The following is a 21909-nucleotide window of genomic DNA, read 5'->3' as shown; positions in this document are numbered from 1 at the left end:
AGCTTCGATAGCTTTATCCTCCACGGACCTGTCTCCTTTCAAAGCCATTTAATCTGGTGGCCATCGCCACATCTTGTGGTAGTGAATCCCTTCATTGTGGGAGGAAATACTTCCTAAGAAGAGGAGGAATCCTACTGAAGTGGAGGTCAGCAGGGTTTCAGGGAAAGGAGAGGCATAGGAAGGGGACAGAGGGCGGATTGCCCCGGGTGTCATCACTGAGGGGGTTGACATTTGGCATGCTGCCCGCCCACGACTCTCAAGCCTACCCCGAACCGTTGATGTGGGGGGGGGGTGTGACAAAATATTCTGCACCAGGTACCACCTGACCTTGCTATGCCTCTGAGAGAAAGAAATCCCTGACCACTGGTCCTGTTAGCTAGGGATGGTGGGAGTTGTAGTCCCAAAACATCTGGAGGGCTGAGTTTGCCTTTGCCTGCTTTAGAGAATGCTCATAATGAAAGTCATGTTCGAGCAGAATTTCCAATGTTATATTTTAAACAGCTCTGTGACTGTTTTGAATGGTACTGACCTCTCCTCTTATCAGGTAAGACTTCTGCCATGTGAAGCTTACACAGGAATCTTTCTAAAGAGTTAAAAGGGCAGTGAGAGTCCTGAAAGGCACCAGCTCCCTGCTCCCTGCTCCCTGGCTCACATCCCCTATATATACTGAGGGTTGAATCCAGAAGGTAGATCTCTATTAGTGAGAGTGGTGAAAATAAAGCAGCAGCCAGAGTCTAGTTGATAGTGATCCACCTATTAAGGTGCCTGATCATACTAACTGTTGATGTTAGGCATAGGGTGTGTGTGTGTGTGTGTGTGTGTGTGTGTGTGTGTGTGTGTGTGTGTGTTTACCCCCTAAAGCCTTTTTATGAACACAGACAGTGTGAATCCTAATTTCCCACATGGCTATGTCTCACCTTCCTTTCTGGACTCAATGCTGGCACATGTTTTGGCTCTTTGGGAAATAAATTCTGGTTCATGTGCTGTGCGCAGCAAAATGAACTATGACCTGGTGTGATACAATCATGCCAGACAGTTTACTATGCACCACTCCTTGAAATGAAGAGTGTGGGAGCATAATTATCCTGATATATTTCATGTTATGCTTTCAATGCCAGTTAACACTCATCAACCAAAGAATGAGCTTCATTCATAACTCTTGTGAAACTTTTTGTTCTCTTTTTGCTGTAACAAAACATAGATTTGTCTAAGACTATATTTTGACTCTTTTTAAAAAATTGTGGGTGAGGGGGAGATTTTGGCATAATAAATTTACTTGCAATAATATTGTCATATATGACCCTTTCCACTTCCCTTGTAAAATGTTAAATATAAATCACTGCCACAATCTTTCCAAGCCCTTTAGCATATGGAAGCAGAACAGGTTTAAGTACTTTTCTGCAAATAAGTGCTAATGAAGTCTCTTTGTTATTGCTGCAACAAACTAGCTACAGATTCTACATTTACTCCTGGGATATACTGTCATCAGATGAGCAAACACCTTCCATTATGGCTAAAATGGAACTAAACTTCATTTTTAAAAAAAATCAATTAAAAATTAGGGCTGCTGCCAAATTCCAGTTTTCCTACAGATAGGGTTGAGATTTTTGCTCCTAAGCTTTGTGGTTTGGAATTTCAGCAAAGATGGGACAAATTCCGAGTACTGGTCACACTTCCACTTGGCTCTGCTCCTGGGCTATGCATTGTGATTCTACCTGCCTCTGAAAAGATAAGAAAGTCAAATCTTCATCGTTCAAAACCCACACCATGTTCTGTAGATGAGGGCTGCATAGAATATTGCAACAGCAATAAAAGGTTGTCCATAGGAAGCCTGTTGCCACAGCAACACTCTAATATACTGTATAAGCACACTTCCCACGTTATCATAGCTAAGTAGCATTAAGATGCCACAAGACTAAAGTGAACATATGTAAGACACAGCCCAACATTCAAATTTGTTGCTCATATCATTGCCCTCCTCCTGATCACACCCACCAACCATTACAGAGGCTCTGGTCACATCAACACCATATGTTTAATGGTCATATCAATACCATATCTTTAAAGCATTTTCCTACCACTTTAAACAGTCATGGCTTCCCCCAAACTGTGATTTGTTTAGGGTGCTGAGAGTTGTTTGGGATGCCCCTATTCCCCTTACAGAGCTACGATTTCCAGAGTTCCCTGTGAAGAGAAATTCATTATTAAACCACTCTGGGAATGGTAGCTCGGGGGGGGGGGGGGCTGATTAACAGACATGAGTCTCTTAACAACTTTCAACACCTTAAACAAACTACAGCTCCCCAAATTCCACATTCCTGAAAAAAATGTACTTCATGTGTGCTCCATTAAATGTATCACATTTTAAGTAGCATCTTGCACACTGATTGAAATAAACAAATCTTTATTAAATGTACATTAAAATCATAATGTTCACATGCTGAAGAATATATGAGATCCTGTTAGATGCCTGTTTAGGAACTGCAGATATGGTGGGCTAACTGGAACATACAGGCTAGTCTAGGGGATGGGAACTTCAGGCCTCTCTCTCCCTGGCCATTAGGACTCCCTGCATGACATATTCTCTCTTCCCAGACCACACTTTTTACTGGCCTTCCGCTGCACCCTCCTCTTGCCTGTGGCCCTCATGCTGGAAAAGATTTCCTATCCTTTCACAGTGGACATATCCTCCAGCTGGGTGAACAACCAGAGTCTATAGCTGGCATGTGCACTGGCACCTAGGGGAGAGGAGTAGCTCATGCATTCCACACAGCACCTTTATGCATTCCGCATCTGTGGGTTTCAAACACCTGAAAGGGGCTAAACTTTTGCTTCTTGGTGTAGTTTTAATAATTTCTAATATCCCAAAGTAGCAACGTGATCCATTTTATAGTCTCAGTTTAGCTGGCTTTTGTGAGGCTGTGGGCTCCAATGTGCACAATGTGGTCCTCTCCACCAACAAGGCCTTTTCCAATAATGCACAGACGCAAAGAATAATCTCAGCGATCTTATCTTCCTGATTTCTGGCACTACCACATTTGTTCTTAAAAGCCGTTACATTTGTCTAACATACAGTCACAGAATCATAGAATTGTAGAGCTGGAAGTGACGACGAGGGGCATATAGTCCCACCCCTTGCAATGCAGGAATCTTTTGCTCAACGTGAGACTTGAACCCACAACCCTGAGATTAAAAGTCTCATCCTCTACTGACATGAAATTTATTGTGGGGGAAAGGGGGAATCCATTCAATGTTAGCCATACTCAGAAAAGACCCACTGAAATTCATGGAAAGGGGCATTAATTTCAGTGGATCCACTCTGAGCAGAACTTAGCTGGATACAACCCAATGTTTTCATGTGCTTTGCTAAGCACATAGGGATGAAATTATAATTTCAATGGGACATCAGCAGCATTGTGTGCAAGACAGTAGTCTACGTCTACACAGAATATGATTCACAGTATCGATTTTCCTCTTGTTAATTAGAAATTGATTGCTGGTAGCATACACATCTTTATGCATCAAAATTATTTGATTTTCTTGTAGCAGTTCGCTGATCCTTAATCTGAGCCATAATCTTTGAAAGTTCAGCCTTCTTGAAGGGAGCAAGTTTAGCTCTATGCCACTTCTTGGTGCTGTCTGTGCATTATGCACGCAGGCAGGTTTGAAAGATGCTATTGTTTCACACTTCAATATCAATGGCATGGAATAGGTCTGAAGGTCATTTCAATATTTTCCAGCAAAACAAAATCATACCTACAGAGCTGAATCCTGTAGAGAGAAAAGTGAGGTAATATATTATCAATAGAAAGACTACCTAATCTGTTTTGTTTTGTTTTGAACATGCTTTTGAAAAATGCACTGCTCTTCACCCATACAACTACTATACCATAACTAAATTGGAAGATGTCTTCATTCCAGCCTCAGAAAGGCGAGAAAACTCCCTATTCCATATATTTGGGGATGACACATAACAACAACAACTAGGCACTGTGTTTGACCTCTGAATTTTTTTAAATTTTTTTTGCCATCTTCAGGTCTTCCTCTTTGTTCAGTCTCACACTTGGTACCACTGTACTCCATTTTGAACTGCACTACAGATTTCAACCTCTTTCTTAATTGCAACCTTCACTCAGACTGCTTTCCTATCTTTAGCAGTTGCCCACCTTTTGCACCACAGGCCCCCTATTTGCAAAATTGCCACCTTCAAATCCTCTATTAATAGGATGCAGCTCTGATCTATTCCCCTTCTGCTTCCCCATTCCATACTAAGCCACACACAGACCTGCTAGAAGATTATATAGTGCATGATCACTTGCCTATTTAAAGCACTTTTACATATAATGTATGTGGTATTAGGAGGCTCTTAATCCTGCAAACTACTTAGAAGCCATCTGGGCTTCAAATTTTTTTATCTGAGCCTTCTTTTATTCTTCTAATTAAAGGTGTCAGTTCTCAGGGATACCTGTTGGTTTAAAGTCTCAAATGATCCCCCCATGTATTCAAACTGAGCTTCTGAATGGTCACTGGAAGGTCAGCCAGCATGCACAATGGCAGTGAAATTCCATGTATCCACCCCCCTCCCGGGTTCTACCATGATTTTTAAGATCACCTGGGAACGTTCTCCTAAATACACCACAAATGGGCCAAATCAAGATGACAAGGATGTACAGGGAGGAGTCGTTTTATATATCAAATTTTTTCATAATGCTGACCTGCACTGTACAATTGGAGAGCTGATCCACACTACTATTTTTTGAGGTGTTGATAGTCAGCTCAAACATTTCCCACCAATATTAGCATAGTGAAGTGTTCTTGGGGAAACACCTCTTCCACAAAGCACACACAAAAGGGAGTCATGTGACCTGACAGCCCTTTCCTCAAGGCTATTTTTCAAAGTACATTGTGGTGAGAGAGGGAGGTTGTGTTAGCTCTTCCTCCAGTGCCTTTCCGCTTTGTACTTGATACTGTTGGCAGATCACAAATTAATATAATTTTTGGAGCATTATTCTTTCATGCCTGTGCAATTCCTTATCTATTTTTGTTCTAATTTAATTAACATTTAGAGCTTGGTTAAGTACTGTTGTTTTTAACATATCTCTGACTGTTTATGCAATTACAGTAATGATGAATAACTACAGAAGCCATATGTGTGTGTTCACATCAATTTCACATATTTTACCCAACTGCAAGACGCAATTATGCAATTACAGCTTATGATTGTGTAATAAGGAACTTTGTGCAATGTAATAATTCAATTGTCATTCCAGCCAGACTTGCATAATTGTATATGAGCAACAACAACAAAACACACACACAATACAAAGCACGTAATATACTGATAAATAAGTTCACCTGCTGTCCATATGAAGCATATACAGAACTAAAACCATAGTGGTCACAATCCAATGCATTGGCTATGCACACTTAAGTGTCACTAAAATGAATGGCATTTAGGTATGTCTAATTCTCTGCTGGATTGTGGCCAATGAATTCATGTCTGAAGCAAGTAATAGTTAGGACTAAAGAAAGTCTAGTGGAGTATACAAAATGCTGCACAAAATGCAAAGGTAATTGGCTAAGGAAATTATTTTCCGAGCAGTCACAGCTCCCCCTACCATGACCTGAGCCTGGCTGTGAGGATTAGAACAAAACCCTGACATTAACAACTAAACAGCATTAACAAATATGTACAATCTTGCCTTATTGTATTATTTAGCCCACCATACTGTAAAAGGATTTGTGGTTGGTTTGGATGTTGCAGGTAGGTCTCAAACAAGCCTGTTATGCAGTATTTGTGAGATGGGGGTTGCAGTAGACTGGAGACCTGCTGAACTGGTCAAACCAGACTCTTTGTAAGCTAATGACCCCAGCTAGGGCCAGCTAAGCACCCTGATTAGAATCTAAAAGAGCAGGCCATGTTGCTATGAAGACAACTGAGAGGTGATGTTCTTCAGGAGGGAGTAGGCATCTTTCCCCAGACCACCACTTGGTTCCAGCGACATCATATTGTAAGTAGGAGAACAATAGCAGAGTTAGTGTGCAAGTTTGGCTGGAAACTGGAGAGAAGGAGACTTGACTTCCTTGCTGTGCTGAATGAGTCCTTCCATCCTGTGTTCCACTCAAATATATGTGCAAATAAAACCAGATATCCACTAACCTTCATTCCAAGGAGGCGGAACCCCACGTGAGTGCTGGAACCTCTAGAGTCCCTCACTACTCAGAGATGGGGGTGCACATACTACTCTGGTGGCATGGGGGCTACTCATTTCAATACTATTCTCATACTACCTAACCACCCTCTACTGCAGGGCTTAAGAACCTGTGGCTTTCAGGGTGCTCCTGGACTACAACTCCCATCATCCCTGACCATAGGCCATCCTGGCTGGGGCTCATGGGATTTGGAGTCCAATAACACCTGGATGTCTGCAGGTTCCCTGCCATTGTTCTACAGCACCCCATGGTCCATGCTGTTATTGAGCAGAAGCCCTTGATGGGCTGCTCAGCTACCTTTTTTGAAATTTCTGCTCCAGGTCCGATCAGGTTAAAGTCATGTTCTCCTATTGCCATTGTGCAACGTGCTCCCAATAACTTGTTCCCTGGCCCATTTGTAAATAATTTTTCCATCTTTCAGTCATCTCCTGATCCTTGTAAGAACTATGTGCTAAAGAGCATTATAAAAGGAAGAATTCTGCTGAAATCAAGGTTAGATCTCATACAAACTGCTACGGTCCTCTGCTTATAAGGTTGGCATTATTAATAGTCATATTAAGGACTATACATAAAAAGATGTCCACACAGAGGCTTCCAAATAAGGCAATCAATGCAGGTTTTGTTAGGTTGCAAGAAAAACTATATGCTTACCTTTGGGGATCTGAAAGAGATTTTAATCTCATTTGGAGAACCCTAAGCTTGTACTTGGGGCCTATTGCATTCCTTGTAGAAAATGTCAAGGCAATTTTGGATACATTGTTGAAATCCACGTCAAATCCAGCAAGCAAATGGGCTTGTCTATATTGGTGAAATGCAGCTGCTCCGCTAAGGAGATATCAGGACACATTATTAGTTCAACACCTATTCTACGTCTTTACAACTTGTGGCCCTGCAAACCAAACACAGCCTGCCATCCATGTCTGCCAGCTGATAATCCTTGCTTGTTCTTGCAATCCCAGGCAGGCAGCAAAAATAGCCAGTCTTCTGAGCCTGGCCTGAGTGGTGGTGAAGAAAGACATTTAAAATAGAGGGGCATCAGCAGATAGGGGAAATGTCAAGCATCCTGTATATTCATTCTCAGCTACGCATGCTTTCTCATCCACACATAATCAATAAGAGAAAAACACCAGTTATGTTCTTGGTGTTCCTTATATGCCTGGTATTATTTCCTAGCTTTGAACCTGCTGTATTTATTGGAACAAAGCCAGGTTGCAAACTCATCAACACTGATGAGACATGCTTATTTTCCTTTAGGCCAGCACCTTTGCCATTGTATCACACTGATTAAAAGACAAAACAGACACAACTATTTGTATTTTGCAGTGTTTCTGTATATTTATCTTCAAACCGCCACTTCATTCCAAATGCAATTTACTGGGAAATAAGTAACACTTATCTCAATGGGACTTAGGTATACTTATGGCTGAAGTGACTTCTATAAAGAAAAGATCGACTAAAATAAGACCCACCTATTAATTTTGGATTCTGTTGTATTTCCAGCATCATCTGTTATTTTGATGTTTATGAAACCTCTCCTACTATTTCTGTTCCAGGTAATAATATCCACAGAGTAATGATACACTGAAGGGAGAGGAGGAAAGAAAGGTAAATTAATGCAATAAAATATTGTGCTTAGCAGAAAATAACTTCGGCTGCCCTTCTCCAAGTGGTGCTATGGCCAGGGATTTCAGTTTGAGAGCACTCTTGAGACTTGTGATCTCTTTGCATACAGTGGTAACTCGGGTTAAGTACTTAATTTGTTCCGGAGGTCCGTTCTTAACCTGAAACTGTTCTTAACCTCATGCACCACTTTAGCTAATGGGGCCTCCTGCTGCCGCTGCACCGCCGGAGCACAATTTCTGTTCTCATCCTGAAGCAAAGTTCTTAACCTGAGGCACTATTTCTGGGTTAGCGGAGTGTGTAACCTGAAGCGTATGTAACCTGAAGGGTATGTAACCTGAAGGGTATGTAACCCGAGGTACCACTGCATTTGTAAAGGAAACATACACTGCAAACATAGCATAGTAGAAGCAAATGGTGTCCGGTGGCAGGCATCCAAACCACTGATCTTGTCTTCAATTCCCAGAGAGCAACATGAACTTCTACAACCCCCAGGCTGCATCTGGTTCAGCCTAGCTCCCCATCTCCAAACTGTCCCTCCCTCAGATTTTGATGGGTGAAAAAAGTGCCATTAAAATCCCTTTGTTGTGTAGACACCAATCAAGATTGCCAAGAGAGAGACAAAGATAACAATAGGTCCATGCTAACAGAGAAAGCAAAACTAAATGTTTGAAGCATTGTATTGTTGTAATATTGTTGTAATATTGTATTACAGAATGTAGGTCTAATATCTGTGATTGTAGGTCTAATATCTGTGGTCTAATATCTGTGATTTTAATACTATCAAAGATACTTAATACTAAGTTAGATGGTTTTAAAATGCTAGTATTCACCATGATGTGGTGGTGTTTTATGCTTACTATGCATATTGTAAATGGGTGCCATTGCCATTCTAAGAGAACAAGGGAGAAGTTCGTGGTGAGCTTTGGCACCTCTTTTTCTAGAAAAACAGCACTGGTTATATGTACAAGAAAAGCTGTGGTGATGATACTGTAATCCCCCTAATCCCCGTTTCAGACTCCACGTAGCATGCAAGGATTGGCTGACACACATCAAATTCTCAAATTTTCAAACCCACAGAAATGTGAGCATCTGAAAATCACATTGACATACAAATCATGATGCAGTGCATTGGAGCAAGCACCTAGATAACTTGCTTCTCTTTCTTTGTAATTCTTAAATATTTTTTTCTGATTATCCGATGCAAATCCAGCTGAATCTCATTTCCAGCTCATTTGTCATCTTTTACCAGGTGCCCAGATAATTTCCTGTTTTCAGCGTTTTCCCCTTCCTACACATAGATCTTCTGAGCATAAACAATACCGCAACAGAGAACGAAGTTTAATCAAGAGTGTGCCATGCTATCTGTACAGAAAAAAACGGTTTGTTCATAATGTTATTAGATAATGAAAACTGGAGAAAGGGTACAGAGAATGGTTAATCACTTACTGCAGAATGGGTCTTTGTCTGAAGTATCAAAGTAAGCTCTTGTCACAGGAGGGTTCTTTTCAATTAAACGGCCCTTCCACTTATCAGCATAATAACCTGAAATTTAAATTGGAATGTGTTCAGCAGAAAATTAACAAACAAAGGAAAGATAAAAATCATGAAGATTGGTTTTTGTTATATAACGTTCTGGGAAATCAAAACTAACATCAGCTCATAAGAACTTAGACGCAAGTAATGCACGCTGAGTTCTATTATAGTCAGTCAGTTTATGCACAGGAAAATGGATTACACTTTGGCTCCTTTGTCACTCCAGCTATAATATAATATATATGTGCATTCCTTTCTGTCTTATGTCACTATTAGTCATCTTACTTTACTGATTTACTAAGCTTGTGGCCCCATGCAGACGATGGTGTGGTGAAGAAGAGATACTCAGAGAGTAGCCACAATTGCCCTCAGTTCAGTTGGATTAGTTGGCTTAACTGCTTTTCTTTTGTCTTGTGCAAACCATAAGAACAAGAACATCCCCAAAACAAGTCAGATTCAGAAGGTAACTTAGAACCTATCTGGAAGACGTCAACAGTAATTCCTGGTTCATGTGTAACAGGAAGTACAGTTACTTCCTGGTTTGATTCCTTGGTTTGCACCAGAAGCAAAGAAGAAGCAAAGGGGTGCTGTGCAGGTGTATGAAATACATGCATATAACTGGTCTATTAAGCTAATGTTTAATTATCTGTGCACAGCCAGTATCTTCATTATTGCACAACCAGGAAATTATCCATAGCATGCTGTTTCCACTTGCAGGATAATTAATAGCTCTTACCCAAAACTGGACATGGGAGTGGCTGAAAAGCTTCACAGTGCACGCATTTTCCATTCCTATAATTTACGTACGAGTCACAAGGGTATCCAGTTACATTACAATTCTGTTTCAAGGATGCCATGTACAAGAAAACAGATCTCTGATGATCACATTTTAAATACTGGGTGCCTTAAAGTAGAGAAAGTGTTACAAAAGAAACAATGAAGCAATGCAATGTTAGTTTTATAAAAGCAATACTAATATTATTAAGCAACAACATTTTAAGTTCAACCGATAGTTTCCTTTTATAGATTATCAGCAGTGATTTTTTTTCCCTGGGGGGACACAGGGGTACACATACCCCTAAACATTTTGTGAATCTTTGTACTTTTGTCCATTTACTGTATTTATTTTTCCTGATTTGAACTATAAAATGGTGATTTTCTTGAGTCAAAATGAGAGTACCGCTAAACATTTTGTTAGGGGGGAAATCACTGATTATCAGTGTAAGACTAGGTTGTCATCTAAGCATATATAAAAGCTTGCCAAATTAATGTGAATCTTACAAAAAAAGGCTGCCTGTCAAATAGTGGTGGCACATGTGCTAAACAGTATTATGTTTTAAAGTGGCAAATTTGACTTTTGCATCATTTTATGTTTTCCTACAATCAGTTCTTGCACAGATTCCCATCATGGGACACAATAGCTAACTCAAAAGAAGCTCTGTGTTTTCTATAGCAAGTCTCATCCGTAGGTTATATTCTGATCCATAGGGATAACCACCACTGAGAATATGTGATATCTGATGCAAGGAGGAGGCCAGTGGTCCCAGGGTTCCATACAGAAAGGCAAGGATCAGCACCTTGGAGAGAGACCAAGGTTTGGGATTTCAAGACCACAAATAGTGACTTTGCTGCTGAGACAAAACATACCAGTTGCCTCAGCAGTGTTCTGAAGAAAGTGGAGGATTCCTTGGGCTGCATATCCAATAACTAGAGACTCAACTAGCTCATCAGAGCCAGAGAAGCCGCTGTCTTCACAAACAAGGCAGGTTTTGGGGCACAGGGAGAAGTGGGAGGTATGCTTTTGGAGGCCGAGGCAGGCCAGGGCCCATGGCCCAGGTGTGGGCTCATTAGCTCTGAAAGGAGGTGTGTGATTCCTCAGCTGGAGTAGCCTCCGAATAGGTGAGGGTCACATGTCCTGACAAGCCCAGATGCTGCAACTAACATGCAAGGGATAAAAGGGAAGCAAAGCTGACTGTGTCTGCTCAACTGTCTATGTTGATGGAGCTTGCTTTGGGTGCTGCAGGACTTCTACAGGACTGTGCTTTGGGTTTGACTCTGGATTGTGTTTCTGGACTGATGGACTTTGCTTATGTGGATTGCCCCCTGGACCATGTTTTCTGACAGCTGAACTTTGGATTTGACATACTGTATATGCTAGAGGGAATTGTTGCCAGGTAGGCTGGGGATCCAGGACATCTAGGTCCTGTGGCTTCAGGCTGTAAGGACATCTCCTCAAAGGCTCTCCTCAGAGGTATGTGTGGACCAGTCATTGGAGTCTGGTGGCAGAGGTGCCTTTTGGTGGTTCAGGGGTGATGTGAGCTATGGTGCCCATGGCTTCATACGGGCTGATGGCTCCTCCTTGGGACTGCCATCACTGGAAGACTCTTCCTCTGGAGATTCCTAGACTGGTGCCATCCCTCTCTATTCTTTCTCCTCTTCAGTTATGGACAGTTTTCATAGCAGATATCTGCACTTGTAAAAGAACATGCAATAATGTTGTGAACATGACATCCCACTCTCATGCTTTCAGCTGTAAGCAGCTATTCCATCTGTATTGCCTTGTGCAGGCTTTCTTATCATGTCTTTGCTGAAGCCCTGGCAGATGTTAAGGAAACTTCTGATTCCCTGAATAAGTGCAGGTATTTCTTCAGTTAGAACTGACTGCTGCTCTCTTGTAACTAGACTCATTGTGACTGAGCCTACTTCAGCCACACTGGCATTCTGGAATATAATTTTAGCAATGCACAATATTGTAAACATATGGTGTTCATATGGTAATATGACATTTCTGAGGTTGTATCAGATCCTTCTGCTTGAGAAAGGCATCTCCTTGTGCAATGGAACTTTGTCCTCCACTCCTCTGCATCCCCCTGGGCACCCTCATAATATGCTGCAGGGCCTTGGGGAGATTCTCTGTAACAAATTGGGGGGGGTATGCTGAAATGGGAGCAAAGGAAGGGGAACTGTCATTGTGTGAGTGGAATGCTCTTCACCCAAGCATTCCACACACACAATGAACGCAACAACCCTGAGTGTTCAAAGCACTTCACATCCATTATCTCAGTAACCCTTGCAACAGTAGTTAACTTGGAGAGGCAGTTATGCTACAAATTTATTTAGAACAGGATAACCCATGAAAGCTTTGAAATAAATTTAAGCAAAATCATTTGTAGAATCATAGAATTGTAGAATTGGAAGGGACCCCAACGGCCATCTAGGTCAAACCCCAGCAATGCAGGAATCCTGACCACAGCCATCCCTGGGTGGGCTCAAACCACCAACTTTCTGGTTAACAGCCAGACACACTGATCCACTGCACCACAGAAATCACATGCTTTAACTCAGCTTCAAAACCCAACCAATTTCATTTTCTAGTATTACACAGTACATAAAGTACAATGCATAGAAAAGACTGTAAAGTTTCTTTTCCTTCCATATGAGAAAACCTTAATTAGAAGCAGCAGTCCCACCTCAAGGTGAAACCTATATATTAAAATTGGTGCAGTCTTTTCGCTTCAAAAGGGAGAATGACACCATAAAGGGTGCATGTAAAGAATATCAGTCAGGAGGACCATTCCAACATTCTGCCTGGAAATATTTATTTGATGCTAATATATTTGCGAGTTGATTTGTGAAAACCCATTTGACTCCAGAGCATAACCCTTCCTGATGTTTTTATCTATTAGAATTAATTTATCTGTATTTACCACTGAATATTGTTTTTGGGCATCCAGGTTGATCTGTTCCTCCATTTGGGTAGAAATCAATGTTTCCCAAAGGCTCCCTGTAGCCCAAAGCTAAGAAAAATAAAACATATAGTGAATAAAAATACAGATGTCATTTCACAATAAATGATAACACTTTTCTCATGCATTTGTCAGAATGTTCAAAACGACAAAAGAACTATTATTCATATTTACAAAGATAACAACAACCAATGAGATTATATTATGGAGAAGTAATTAATGGATGCACAGAAGTTGAGGTTGTGGAGGGATGGTCCTGCAGGCTCAGAAAAACTGGAACCAAGACACTTCCCAGGCTCCAGTGACACATAACTAAGTGACAAGTGTGTGACAACTATGTGACTGATGCTTTGGCTAGAACATCCTGCATGGGGTGAGTAGGTGGGTTATAAATTGGCCAAGGCTGGTCATGTTTTCCCTGGAATAGCAGATGGCCCTTTCCTCAGGCAAACATAATGACCTGCCAGATGCCATTATTGGGCCAGCCCTGATAAATTCTAAGATTGTTCAGGGAACCAAACATAAAGCATTTAAGGCTCTCCTCACGGAGCCAAACTTGGCAGTGAGTCTGATTCCTTTTCAGCACCAGGTGAAGCCCTTTTTATTTCCCAGGCTTTTAAAATGCAGTGTTTCATACAATTTTTTAGACTGTATTCCTATGCAGACACACACTTGGAACTATCAGCCATTCTTGAGAGTTTTTATCTGAACAATCTAGCAAGATAAACATTACATTTTTTTCCTTTATTTAAGAAGAGGCACGACTTCCTGTGAGTTCAAAGCAGTTGGTTTTTTTCCACCAAAACCCACTGGGGATACTTACAGAAATTGGTTAATTGCACTGGCCAGGAACAAATGAACAGTGCAAGTCATTCTGCCTGAATGAATTGAGTTTGAACTAGTGTGTATTCAAGACCAGCCAGTAGTGTTGCTTCAAAAGAATAAAAAACTGTTTTTGTTTTTTGGTTATGTATAAGCCTTTCAGAACACTTGAAATAGTTATTTTTCTCCCAGCAAACCAGATTAGGGTTGTGGGGAATCATTCTCCATTACGATAATGGAAATCCAAAATGGTATAATTACCATCAATATCAGTATGAATAACGTCAACAAATTGAGCATCAGTGTGATCCAATCTTTCACTGGGCAGCTTTCCTGTAAATGATGGCCCTGCTGGGTCAAGACCTGGTATGAGAAATGAAAAATTTAGCTTATTATAATAGGAATTGCACATGCACACATGTATGTACATACGAATCTGTAAATAGTATTTGAGTGGAAGCAGACCACAGCAGGATAAAACACACAAGTATATAGTCACAAGCTTCCTCCCAACTGTTAAGCTTCATCAGCACAAAAGTAATATAAAACACACCCACTATTTAAACAAATGAGCTTTCTCTCCAATTTGCCCGTTCTCCTCCCAAAGGAAAGAAGGATGCAGGTCAGGATTATCAGAGAGAATGTAAATCCACTGATTGCAGCAATCACTTTCACTGAAGAGTCACAACAGTTGAATTCAAGGTAACTAAAGAATACTTAACACTTTGTAAATTCTGACCCAAGTATTTGGGATTAAAGTGGTAAACTCTTATTTCATATCCCTGAACATCGTTGCATTCATGATGTGTTTGCTGAAGGTCAGTGTTGACTGAGATTTCTTTAAACAACAGCTGACCTCCACTGGTTCTACTTTAAAAACTGAGGAAGGGCGTCACCAGAAGCTGCCTTTTCATTGTTTAAGTCAGAAGTTGCCAACATGGTACATTAATAATAATAATACAGTGGTGCCCCGCAAGACGATTGTCTCGCAAGACGGAAAACTTGCTAGACGAAAGGGTTTTCCGTTTTGGAGGTGCTTCGCAAAACGAATTTCCTATGGGCTTGCTTTGCAAGACGAAAATGTCTTGCGAGTTCCTGCGGGGTTTTTTTCCTCCCCCCCTTTTTCTAAGCCGCTAAGCCACTTATCCGCTAAGCCGCTAAAAGCCGCTAATAGCGCTAATCCGCTAAGCCGTCAATGGGCTTGCTTCGCAAGACGAAAAAACCGCTAGACGAAGAGACTCGCAGAATGGATTCTTTTTGTCTTGCAAGGCACCACTGTAATAATAATAATCTGACTATTTAGTTGCTTGTTAGCCAAAGATCTCCAAGCAGCTTTCACAAAACATTTATAAACACAAACATACATTATACTTTTATAAAATAATGCAGAAGACCACAAGAGCCAGATGTTGTAGATTACATGTCCACAACATCCCTGACCATTGGCCATGCTGGCTGGACCTGGTGGGAATTGCACTGCAAAACATATGAAGGGCACCATGTTGGCTGCCCCTGGTTTAAACTGTATCTTTTAGAAGGTGGACAAATTTTCAACTATGTACATGACTATGACCAACTCACTTAAACCCACCCCAGGCACTGTACCTTATGTTGGGTGACTAAGCCAGCTTGACTTTGTTTGCTTTCTATGACAAATTGAATCATTCAGCATAGGGAAACAAGAATGAGAATAGAGAATAAAACACCAGAATGTCCAGTTTTTAACACTTACCTGTAATTCTGCGAATTTTGCCATTGTATGCCTTCCCAACAAATCCAGCTATATGAGCCCCAAGGCTTACTCCAATCATATATACAGAGTCAAGAGACACTCCATTTGCCTGTCAGTAAATATGTATGGATAGAAGGTTATAGGAATGTGAACCACAGAGGGCAAACCAGCTTTTATTCTTCCTTCTTAAATAGCCATGTTCCAGCTTTGGAAGTCCAAAGGCTTTTCAAGAGAAGATGAGACATGAAACAATTTCTTTAGCAACTTCAAAAGGAAGTTCTTTGTAGCAGAAAACTAATGCCTTTGTTGCCTCTTTAAAGATACAAAAAATGCCATATATTTATTACTATGCAATATATACCCACATTGACTATATTTCTGGTTATTTCTATGTAGCATGAGCAACCATTTTCTTCAGTGCAGTAAAGCAAGGGAAACATGGAGACTATGACCACATTCACATCATATATTTAAAGCACTTTGATACCACTTTAAACAGCCATGGCTTCCACCACTTCATTATGGGAACTGTAGCTTGTTAAGGAGGCTGAGAGTTGTTAGGAAACAGAGCTGCAATTTTCAGAGTGATTTAACAATCAATCCCTTTTCCTGGAGAACTAGCTCTGTACTGTTTACAACTTCCCTTAACAAGCTGTGGCTTTCTGGGATTTTGGGAAGAAGTCTTTCCTTGCTCTAGCTGGACATGCTAAAGATTGAACCTGAGGCCCTTTGTATGTCAAGCTCTTCCAATGAGCTACAGCCTGTCCAGGTTTGATTATTTCTTGCCATTGTACAAGAGTACAAGACAGTTCAGTATTGCACACGGCAGCAAGTTCAGCAGCATGCTTCAGCAGGAGTTCGGAGCCACTGCATCATCAAACATGAAAGCAGCCACTGCTAGTTTGCTGTGGCTGATGTGCCTCAGCTCTAAGGGCTACTTCACACATTTTCATGTTATAAAAAAGTGTGAAAGCTATGCAGATCATGCACAGACTTTTTTTTTTTACTGTGTTTACAAATCCTGGGCAAGTATGATCGGCCATGGGTCTGTGGCACATATACAACTGTGCAATTATTGCAGTGTTAGCCTGCATGTGAGTTCACACATTTTTCTGCACAAAAATATTTTCCGTATACACAAAAGCATAATGTGAACGGCAAAGCAAACAGTGAAAGGTCATACATCTCATTACAGCCTTATACTAGGTACATTTACCAAGAACTAACCAAGGTCCTGTCACCCTTATAAGACAGTATACTGGATTAGAGAGAGGTAAGAAGGCTGTTGTGCCATGGCTTCCTTACCAGCATTTGGTCAATAAGATTGTTCAAAATTCCTACTACTGTCTTGGCATTTTTAACAGCACTAGGATAATACACAGTCGTGGCACCCCGATTCCAATCTACCGTTATGACATTGCTGTCTTCCTTTTTAAGCAGAAGCTCTTTAATTTCATCAATCCATACTGGTGGGGAACCTGTAAGTCTGTAACCATGAATAATAATAATAATTTGCTTGGTCAGATTTAGATGTGTAGAAGCCGTTAGATTGTTTTCACTGAGAATCTCTGCACAGTTTTGGTTTCTCCTTGTGTGCAAAAGCAGTTGCACTTTTACGTCTGTACCAATCATGGCATTGCCTATGTTAAGATCAGTAAATTTAGGGCATTCTTGTTCTGTATCTGAAAGATAAAATAAGTGAGAAATAAAACACTTGATCAGTTAAGACAATTCTTTTAGGGCATTCTTGTTCTGTATCTGAAAGATAAAATAAGTGAGAAATAAAACACTTGATCAGTTAAGACAATTCTTTTTAAAACCACAAGTTACCTCACCGACCTACAAAGTATGCAAGGAAGCTTACTCCAACAAACCTGCAAAGGAGCTTGGCCTCATAAAATTGTAGAATTGGAAGAGGCCTTGAGGGTCATTTAGTCCAACCCCCCTGCAATACAGGCATCTCAGCACGTGGTCTCCCATCCAATTTGAAACCACACTGGACCCTGCTTAGCTTTGCAGATGTGCTAGTGGTTTATTTCTGCATCAGAATCAGGAATTTACCCAAGGTCACCCAGCAAACATCATAGCTCACATGAGAATGGATTTGAACCTGGGCTGGCTGGTCCAAGTCTGCTCTGTTTAATACAACATTGCATCTGATTAAATAGGCCATATTTTGCAAATGTTTCAATGAGTTTTACCATTATGACAAGCTTACATCTTCTTCGTCTTTTGTACCTAAAAATGCATTCAAATTACTGTCATTCAAACAAGCTCTATTACAAAGAATGAAAATTCCACCGTCCCTAACCTGTGTTAGTCCTTTTAATATAATGTGTGCATTTTTACGGTTAGAATGGTTGCCTTTAATACTTTTCTGTCATAAAATGTTCCTGTTGTGTCAAAGATAATGCCTGCAGGCTGAAAATACCTACAATGTAACCACTACAATACAGAAATGCATTGGACACATACTACTTGAATATGTTAAATGTAACACAGCAAACATAAACTGTTCCACAGTGTCAGTCAACATTAATGCAAAACCTCACATTGATCTTCTGTCATTTTGTGTGTCTGAGACACCATTATCTTTGTACAGATATAATTTATGATATGTCTGAATATGAGAAGCAAATAACTTTTTAAAATAATGACACGGTTAGGCTTCTGTTCTAGGTTTGTTTGTTTGTTTGTTTCCAGCCTTTTCCCCAGACTTAAGGCAGTTAAAAAAACCACAGTTAAAATAGAAAAAGCTAAAAGTATATTAAGATAATCATTAAAAAGCAATTAAATGCTAATCAAAATAAAACAATATTTTAAAATGTATTAAAAATACAAAGCAACAATGATAAAAACATCACAGCACTAATTCTTTCCTTCAAAACAGTCAGTTCCTAAGGGCCTGTTTGAATAAAAAGGTCTTCACCTGCCAGTGGAAGGCAGCCAGTCTAACTTCTCTGGAAAGGGAGTTCCAAATCAGGGAGCAACCACTGAGAAGGCCCTCTCCAGTCCCCACCAAGCATGCCTGTGAGAGTCGCAGGACCGAGAGAAGGGCTTCCCCTGAAGATCTCAGGGCCTGGGCAGGTTCATATGAGAGAATAGTTTGTTGAGAGTAAGTCCCATTGCATGCAGTGGAACTTATTTTTGAACAAGCATGCTTTGAAGAATCAGGGTCTTAGATGTTTAAATTGTATGAATCTGCTTTATACTGAGTCAGACCACTGGTTCATCCAGCCTAGTGGTGTCTTTTCTGACCACAGCTTTCTAGCCTTTTAACTGTAGGTGCCAGGGATTGATTCTGGAAACATTTGCATGCAACACACATACTCTATCACTGAGCCAGTCCTCTATATTATACAATATATTCAGTGGTAGAGCTACACTATTACATCTCAGCAGCAAGGGATTATTATTTTTTTCCTGCTCTCTTTCGCCACACAAGGTCAATCTAGCTGCATTTTTTTGTCCAGAGGTCAAAGGCACCTTTATTTGTTTTACAACGGAGGAATAACCTTTGTACTGTTTGTGAAGTCACGTTAATCTGACAGGCACTGAGAATCATGACTCACACAATACCGTCTGAAAGTCTGAAATGTATGCTTCGTTTCCTTATAGCAAAAATACATGAGGAACTTGTAATTGGTTATCTTACCTGCTCTCACACACCAAGCCACGAAACAGGTGAAGACACATAATCCCAGCACTGGTGATCTTTGAAAAGCAGCGTGTAACCACCACATTTCAGGAGGGTGTTGCTTTCTCCTTTTAACATGCTGCCGTTTGCTTCAGTATTCAATTAAGAGTCACTGATAAAATGGGTGTGGTGTGTAGAAGGAAGTACCTGGCAGAATGAAACCCAGCCTTTATCCTTTTGCAATCTGGTGACTCCTCCTTTCCAACTAACTTATGTAGGCAGTTTCTGTTCCTTTTAAACTCTCTTGGACTTCTTGGAACCTTGTTTTACAGGACTCTGTATCCTGATAGTAGATACTTGATGTAGAATGCAAGAGGCAACATTGCAGGTTTGGTGGGATGTAGAAGGGATTACTTTCAGGTGACCTACTTCAAGAGTGTAGAAAGTTTAGACAACACTGGCGATTTAATGTGTATTTATCCTGATTTGTTTGTGGGGAGATTAGACTAATAATAATAATAATAATAATAATAATAATAATAATAATTTATTTATACCCTGCCCATCTGGCTGGGCTTCCCCAGCCACTCTGGGCAGCTTTCAACAAAATATTAAAATACCGTAATGCATCAAACATTAAAAGCTTCCCTAAGCAGGGCTGCCTTCAGATGTCTTCTAAAAGTCTGGTAGTTATTTTTCTCTTTGACATCTGGTGGGAGGGCGTTCCACAGGGCGGGCGCCACTACCGAGAAGGCCCTCTGCCTGGTTCCCTTCAACGCAACTTCGCAGTGAGGGAACCGCCAGAAGGCCCTCGGCGCTGAACCTCAGTGTCCAGGTAGAATGATGGGGATGGAGATACTCCTTCAGGTATACTGGACCGAGGCTGTTTAGGGCTTTTAAGGTCAGCACCAACACTTTGAATAGTGCTCGGGTGTTATGTGGTCTCGGTGGTCTGTGTTAAGCAACAGTTCTCCCATGCTTTCCAGTACATTTTCCCACCATCTTCCTCACTGGAAGAAGTCCAGTCTTTTGAGGATGCAGGTTTCCTGTCCAAGAGGTTCAAATCAGTTTGCACAGCCTAAATTTGCCAAATTTGTGACCAAGTCCTCGCTGTGCCATACACTGAAAGCATCATCATGCCACTTTAAACAGCCATGGCTTCCCCTAAAGATCCCTGGGAACTATAGTTTGTTAAGGATGTTGAGAGTTGTTAGGAGGGACCCCCCCCCCCAGCTACAATTCCTACAGTTCTCTGGGATTGTTAAAGCACTATGAGAATTGTAGCTCTGTGGGGGGAATAGTGGTCTCCTAATAGCTTTCAGAACCCTTAACAAACTGCAGTTCCTGGGATGGTTGGGGGGGTCATCTAGAACTTTATAAAGATCAAAATTAAAAAGATGGCAAGGAGGTCATTTTTAGCTGAAAGTCATTGTGACAATGCGTTTTATTTCTTCTGAAAAAATCAGTTGATTTTCTAAAAGCAATTTGTGCTAAACTGATTTAAATGCGAATATATTTTATCTTAAATTATTTACACGCAGCTAAAAACAGCTTTGCTGATACTGTACTCAATTAATCTTAGAACTCCACCTTACGGCGATCCTAGTGCAATATCAAGTTATGCCACAGGATGGCAGACAAAGTTTAGGAAGCCTACAATTCTTTCAAACCCACCACCCGTGTCTCTATTACTGAAATATGTTTAATAATAGTTGCATGCCCAGAAAAAAATAATGAACATTAAACGCACGTACCAACACATTATACACCAAGTAATAGCGTATAGCGGATCATAAGGATTGTGACCGCAGGACAGCTGGTGGGAGGGACAGCCCAGCTGTAAGAGGAGCAGGCTTGTTCAGCAGCCTCCCTCACTTTCTCGGGATCTTTTCCCCATAAGGAAGGGTAAGAGAAATTAGACTGCAGATAGGTGACGAGTTAGGAGGGCGGGGAAAAGAAGAGCGAGGCGTTTAGAGAAACCAAGCATGGTGACGAGGGAGCATCCTGGGCAGTACTATGACGCCCTCCAGATGTTTTGGACTACAACTCCCATCATTCCGAGCGAGCATGGCCAATAGTCAAGGAGGATGGGAGTTGCAGTTCACAACGTCGGAGGGAGGGGCACCTCGGGGCGCCGAAACAAAACCGTAAAAAGTTGAGAGAATGTGTTTGCAAAAATAAAATAAAAGCACCGAGTTAAAAAGAACCCTCGGGATTAATTCGAGTTGTGTAGTGCCAGTTTGTAGTGCCACAACGTTAATGCACATAAGACACGCTTTTCTTACAGAAATACCAAGGAAAGGTGCTGTGAATCACACTGTGTGTGTGTATGTGTGTCTGTGTGTCATTGCACTCCTCTGGACCACGCAATCGCCGCAGGAGGCAAAGAGCGCAGGGGTGACTTTGCCAATTCCGACGGCGGAGAGGGAGGGGCGGTCTCCTTGCAGCTGGGGAAACCCCGCCCCTCTCCACAGCCCCGTCAGTCAGTTGCTCGGATACCCGGCAGGGAGGGTGGCGGCTCCTTCACCCCCGTCTGTTTAACAAGGGTTCGGTGTGCCGTAAAGCGCGCTCACCCTCGGCCCCCCTCTTTTGCCTGTCGCGCG

General features: G+C 41.2%; 1 protein-coding gene across 2 annotated transcripts; it reads right to left on the bottom strand.

Moving 5' to 3' along the window:
- Positions 1–2387: 2387 nt before the first annotated feature.
- Positions 2388–21873, bottom strand: LIPI (lipase I). Of its 2 annotated transcripts, XM_083736962.1 has the most exons (11): positions 21061–21873; positions 19325–19763; positions 16975–17351; positions 15670–15778; positions 14199–14300; positions 13077–13166; positions 10106–10273; positions 9283–9378; positions 7683–7794; positions 6865–7038; positions 2388–3771 (listed from the first exon to the last, which is right to left on the bottom strand). In XM_083736962.1, the coding sequence occupies exons 2-11, from the start codon at positions 19410–19412 to the stop codon at positions 3696–3698; spliced, it is 1392 nt and encodes a 463-aa protein (XP_083593088.1). In that variant the 5' UTR covers positions 19413–19763; positions 21061–21873; the 3' UTR covers positions 2388–3695. The 2 variants fall into 2 exon arrangements, with proteins under 2 accessions (XP_083593088.1, XP_083593089.1); XM_083736963.1 differs by lacking the exons at positions 10106–10273; positions 21061–21873 and having other exon boundaries at positions 19325–19708.
- Positions 21874–21909: the final 36 nt, after the last annotated feature.

Source organism: Podarcis gaigeae (genome assembly GCF_964106915.1).
Source record: "Podarcis gaigeae genome assembly, chromosome: 4".
NCBI lineage: Eukaryota > Metazoa > Chordata > Lepidosauria > Squamata > Lacertidae > Podarcis > Podarcis gaigeae.
Note: the sequence above shows the minus strand (reverse complement) of the source record. Positions and strands in the feature narration are given on the sequence as shown.